This window comes from Phoenix dactylifera, chromosome 2 (genome assembly GCF_051530095.1).
Source record: "Phoenix dactylifera cultivar Ajwa chromosome 2, Ajwa_hap1_PhDact_Kaust_v1.1, whole genome shotgun sequence".
In the NCBI taxonomy this organism is placed as follows: Eukaryota; Viridiplantae; Streptophyta; class Magnoliopsida; order Arecales; family Arecaceae; genus Phoenix; species Phoenix dactylifera.
In genome coordinates this window covers 51,272,936-51,278,935 of record NC_143191.1, presented here as the reverse complement: position 1 = coordinate 51,278,935, position 6,000 = coordinate 51,272,936, and the positions used below count along the sequence as shown (strand labels likewise).

General features: G+C 36.1%; 1 protein-coding gene across 1 annotated transcript; it reads left to right on the top strand.

Moving 5' to 3' along the window:
• The first annotated feature begins 559 nt into the window (after nucleotides 1–559).
• LOC103713984 (CASP-like protein 1E2) lies at nucleotides 560–5,019 on the top strand. Its single transcript, XM_008801062.5, has 2 exons — nucleotides 560–899; nucleotides 4,447–5,019. The coding sequence occupies exons 1-2, from the start codon at nucleotides 640–642 to the stop codon at nucleotides 4,784–4,786; spliced, it is 600 nt and encodes a 199-aa protein (XP_008799284.3). The 5' UTR covers nucleotides 560–639; the 3' UTR covers nucleotides 4,787–5,019.
• Nucleotides 5,020–6,000: the final 981 nt, after the last annotated feature.

The window sequence follows — 6,000 nt, the reverse complement described above, 5'->3', positions numbered from 1 at the left end:
ATTAATATATACTATATTTATTTATATACCAAAATATATTAAAATTTATTTACAATAATAAATATATTTTTTAATATATATATAATTAATTTAAAAATATTTATTAACTCATGTAAGTATATTTCAATATTCGAAATGGCCAATATTGATAGCATTTATATAAGTGGGTCATGATTGACCAATAAATGAACTAAGAAAAAATATTATTGCTCGAAAATTTGGCAATATTCTTTTATAAGATTATCTCTGATCAAATACAGTAATCTTTTTTCGATGCCATTTTTCAGAGCAATTTTTTCCAGCAACCAAACATGGTAAAATTTATTTTTCTTCACAATCATTTTTTCAGATAAATAATGATTCTCAGAAATCTCATAACCGGATATACCTGCCCCAACCAAACAAAAGCGCGCTCTCCTAATATATGGATGTTGCATGGGTTGTTCCTTTATTTTCCTCTAAAATCTAATCTATGGGAGAACTTTAATGAGATGGAGGGTTAGCTTACCTTAGAGGTGCTGCTATTCTCTCAACTTTATGTATAAATATAGTTGCATAACTTTGGTACAGGAAAGCTCCCATCTCTCTCTCTCTCTCTCTCTCTCTCTCTCTCACTCTCACTCAGAGGAGACACACAAAATGGAGTCCAGAGCGAAGCATGGGTTTGATGGAACTCAGGGGGCTGTGAACCAAGGGAAGAGTGATTTGGGTGGGAAGCCGAGATCGGTAAGCGTACATGACATCGTCCTCCGTTTGGTCGCTCTTGCTACGACGCTCGTAGCAGCAGTCGTGATCGGCGTTGCAAAGCAAACAAAGACGGTCAGCATTCAGCTATCTCCAACCGGACCGTCAATGCCCGTCCCGGTGGTGGCCAAAACAGCTTATTCCTCCGCGTTTGTGTAAGCCACTTCTAGCACTTCAACATAAGTTGTCATGCATGAATGCGTCCACTGTTATTTTTTTTTATTTATTTATTTTTTTTTTTTTTTGGAGTGGGGCGGGGAGGTGGAGGGTGTTTTGCGAACCTGTATGAGTCCTAGATGGACGGTCAGTGTTTGTTGTTTGATGGTTGTTCATCTTTTGATGGAGGATATATCCAGAGATGCACAAGCACACTTTGCCGTGCAACCTACCCACCGCAGAGGATTTTAGCTGAACCTTTACTAGGTGCAACCATGAATATGAGCATCCTTAAATATTGGATATGAAGATCAAGGTTAGGGTTACACATTGGTCGGGTCAAATCGAGGTATGCTTGTCCCGACTCGATTTCACATATAGTTATGATTTTGAAACCTAATCCAACTCATTAGCTGATCAGAAATGTTAGATCCAGTCTCTAAAAGGGATGTTAGACTTAATAGATCATTCAGGTCGGGCCTAGTCAAATTTGACCTAAACCGAACCTGCAATTGAATAGAATTGGATTTGCAATTCGAGTCAACCATTAGTTATTCTTTTATAACTAAAATATAATTATTGATAATTAAATATAATTAAACTCACTAAATATTTAAATAAAACTAAAAATTAATTTTCTTATTTTAAATTTTTAAATTCATCAAAGTTTGATCATTTTTTAAGTTTATCAGCTATGATTTTTAAAACAAAAAATAAAATTTAAAATTTAAATATAATTAAGTGAAAATATATGAGAGAAGATGTAGTTGCTGAGATAAGAAAATGAAATTAGTTTAAATGAGAGTTTGTTTAAGAAACTAAGAAAATATTTAAAGTGAAGAAGAAAAATTCTTTGATTCAAATTTTGTGTGTGTGTGTGATATCATTACTTCGCATGTTACATGGCAGTAGCCGTTTTGATGGTTATATCATTGCTTTGCATGGGATCTTAGGGAATAGAAACTCTCGGCCAACGCCATCTATGAGAATAAGTTTTACTTTCTTTCACTCCAAATTAAATACCATCCAGTTTCTCCTCACCTATCTTCAATTAATACCACCTTTATCTATCTCAGCCTCTATCTCTACTACTGCAATTCCTGGAGTTCAAATGCCTTCCTTAGAGTTTGACTCCATATTTTATTCATTTATTTGTTATTTTCTATGTATCGAAATCCCTTTACTACCATCCAAGTCTTTTAATTTATTCATTGCATTCAAAACTCTAAACATAAAACTTCTGGTTGCTAAGCAGAGAGGCTTGACTGCTGTAACAAGCTTCTGCTCTCAATCTTTTCCTCCAATTAGATCGCCTAATATTATTCATTCAAGAAGATCCCTCCAATTAACAATTGCACCTAGGAGAACATGTTCTGAGGGGATTGCACCGTTTTTTTATTGCCATGGTTGATTTGGTGGACACATTGGAATTGGTAGTGGATGATCTAATTGGATAAAGCTAAATATGAAAGGATCTGGACTCTGCATAATTTATCGAGCCTTTATTTTTTCCTCTTTAAATATAGCAGGGATGCTACAATTTAGATTCAAACTTAGGGCTTTCCCGTGTGGGTAGCAGGGCCAACTAAGTGAGTCAAATCCACGTAATAAGCTATGATGGAGATGCTTCGTCCTTCATTAAACTTTTAAGTAGTATAGTTTTGTAAAAGCCATGTGAACTTGTATTTAGTTCCATATCGATTATTTGTCAGAAAGATTTTGGGTGTTTATATAGGACTAAGAAAACCCACAAAATACCTAGGTTATTACAAATGGTATCAAAGACTCGGCCCGATCTATTTGAACTAGGAGACACTGCAGTATAGACGCATTGAGGCTGACATGGGTCGGTCGTAGTATTTTTGATTAGATTTAAATAAATTTGGACCTTTAGCCTGATGAGGACGTCGGAGCTTAAATGGGAAGAGTATATGATGACCTATGCGAGCATGTATTTAGTTCGACATTGTTTATTCATCGAAAAAATTTGGGGTACTTATACGTGACTAAGAAACCCAATAAATAGCTTTTGGTTAGCTATTTTGGATGTAGTCCTAAATTATTACAGAGTTTGATGGTGGAAGCTTGTCACCTATGCTTAGGGTTATGAGATGGTGGGGACGATGAATAGTATAACCTCATCGTGGGGCTACTGGTTACGAACTTTGTTCAAATAATATCATCTCTTTGTTAGTGGGCGGTGACAAGACCCTTAAAATATCAAAAAGTCCCAGCAAAGGAGAAAAGAATGCAAACCCTTTAGCATATCACATAATAAAAAAAAGTCCCCCTCACAAATAGCACTATAAACATTAGCAAACCTTCTAACATGAAAACTTTTCTATACGAAATAGGGTTACAACACTAATAGACTATAGCTCAATTTGTTGGCTGGTTACAAATTTCCAAAAATATTAAAATATGATATATTTTTATATGGAACTATCTTGCTCGAACACGATATTTATAGAATTAGTTTTTAGCAGAGGAAAAAGAAAGTTACCGTGAACCAACCAATATTAGACCACACATATTTCTCATGCATCCCACCAATACCCTCTCATCACCAAGATTTCTTTTTTCTTTTTTTTTTTGGTTTTTATATATGAAGAAAATCCTCTAGAAAATATATAGAAAATCTCTGAACCTTGTTATCTCCAAGGATATCTTGAATATTTTTTCTCATTTTTGATTTACTTTTTTTTTTTTTTTTTTTTTGCTGAAAACGGGTACTTCATACAGTACGGATACGAATACACCCAATAAAGTCAAAATACAAAACCTCACGGAGTGCCAATGGCAGCTCCGCCTCCCCTGCCCAGAGGGCATACCCCGAATGGTGGGCCACATGGCCAGCCACCCAATCGGCTGCCCCATTGGCCTCCCTGAATACATGTGCGGCCAAAGTGGCCCCTCTCTGACTCATCATCACAATATCACGAATCAAGGGATGGACTGTGGTCTCACCCCCCAATCCCCTCTGAATTTTTGATTTACTTTTTTGGTTGAGATTTTTTTATCTATCACCTTACAATTTTTGCTTCTAAGCAGACTAGGGTAATCACCAACACTAGTCTCATGTTGTCTGAGATTTTGATATATTTCTTTAAAAACATTTTTTTTTGACAACTAGAGATCTTAGCTCATTATAAATGGCCCTAGTCTGTACTTTTTACTATACTACATCTGTCCCTTTCCTTCAGAAAAAATGAAGCACTGTTCCTTAGTTCATTACTGAAGGCAATTTTATGGCCCAGGCTAGCCCCCAAGTTGTACCATATAGCCCTGCCCACATGTGGTGACCACTGAATTGTGTCAACCCTTGAACAAGATACAGCTCTGCTTAGTGTTTGATAATATGTCATGTGTTGCTAGGATCCAAGGCTGGCTTATTGGGCTATGTTTCATAAAGGAATTTGACAATTTAATTAAGGCACAAGAACAAGTAACAAGTTATTATCTAACTTAGTTGCCAGGATTCATTCTACTCTTCAAATCTTTTATTATTGTTTAGAACGAACTTAAATTTCTTTTCCCTGCTTGCAGATACTTCCTCGTAGCCAACGTGATCGCATGCGTGTACTCTGCAATCTCATTAGCGATATCGACTGCGAAGAGGGCTAGCAGAAGTAATTTGCCATTATTGTTTTCCATCGTCGACATAGCAATGGTGGCCCTCCTCTTCTCAGGCAATGGAGCTGCGATGACATTTGGATTGTTGGGTGCGCATGGCAACTCTCATTTGCAATGGAAGAAGGTGTGCAATGTGTTCGAGAAGTTCTGTTTCGATGTCGCAGTTGCTGGAATTGTGTCAATGCTTGGATCTCTGGCCTATGTGCTTCTAGTCCTGCTTGCTATAGTTAGCCTTCACAAGAGATCTCCATAGGATGGAGCAAATAAATGTTGTTACTCCATATATATTATGAATTCTAGATCTCTATTTTGGAATAGTATAATGTGATCTCAGACAATAGACAGGCTATCTTTATGTCCACGTATCGAAAATAGATATCCTACATTTATCGATTTCCTTTTGAGGAACATAAATCATGTAACTATTAGTAATTTCTCTCATATGTAGAGTGAGAGGCATGTTATGAATTGGTTTCATTGGTCCTATGAATGCTCACCCACTAGAACTGCTAAGCCATGCAGCTAATTGTGATGCCAGGTTGAGCTACCTTAGAGTAATTCAATGTACCAATTAGTCCAACTATCTAAGAAGGTCTAAAATAGGTGAGAAAGGCATGTTTTTTTTCATTGTATGCTTCAATCTTCATGGCCATGGTTGATAGGCAAAATATATCAAAAGTTTTGAGACCCAAGCCAAGTATAACAGAAACAGATGTGGATGTCTACCTTTTTGCTGATGAGCTGGGCCAGACTTAATTCATAGACCATGTTGAATCAAACCCAATCTGATTGCACACCTCAAGTACAAACTATGATACCCTTGCCTGAAATCTAGAAAATTAGACAGAATTAGCCCATACTAGCAAAATAAATTGAATGGAGGTCTGAGATGGAGGCAAACATGAGGTGATACATTGGAGTCTTGAACTCCATAATCATCTAGGTGGTTTAATGGGCATAGTTGAGTAGTTTGTGGACAAATCAAGGAACGTCAACATAGATGCAGGGCAGCTTCAAGCGTCACGATTTGCTTCGATCCATGGTTTTAGTGATATATAATCCAACCATGATTTTATTATTCCTGATAGGGGGTGTAAATGATTCCTGAAACTCGATAATCTGATCCGATTACATAAGTTGCGACCCCGAACCAAACACTCTAATGGTTCCAAATTGGACATAAATAATTAGAATCAAGCACTCAACGGCCAAAATAATTAATACTTCAGCTTTATATTTAAATCTAAATCTATCAAATTTCGCAATAATTAGGACATGTCTAGCAATAATTTATTTCTCGGTCTTAAGCAAATGAAAACCATGATAGCATTTATATATAACCTAAGATAACATTTTTATTCAACATTTTTCTTCATTGTAACGTTCAGGAAAGATTTCACTCAAATCAACTCAGCAAACATATTTACAGAAACATTATATTATTGTTTCTCATAATACTGCTTACAT

Coding starts and splice junctions, on each gene's coding strand:
- LOC103713984 (XM_008801062.5), top strand. CDS start 640: ATGGAGTCCAGAGCGAAGCATGGGTTTGATGGAACTCAGGGGGCTGTG. Junction 900..4,446: donor GCTTATTCCTCCGCGTTTGT/GTAAGCCACTTC, acceptor CCCTGCTTGCAG/ATACTTCCTCGTAGCCAACG.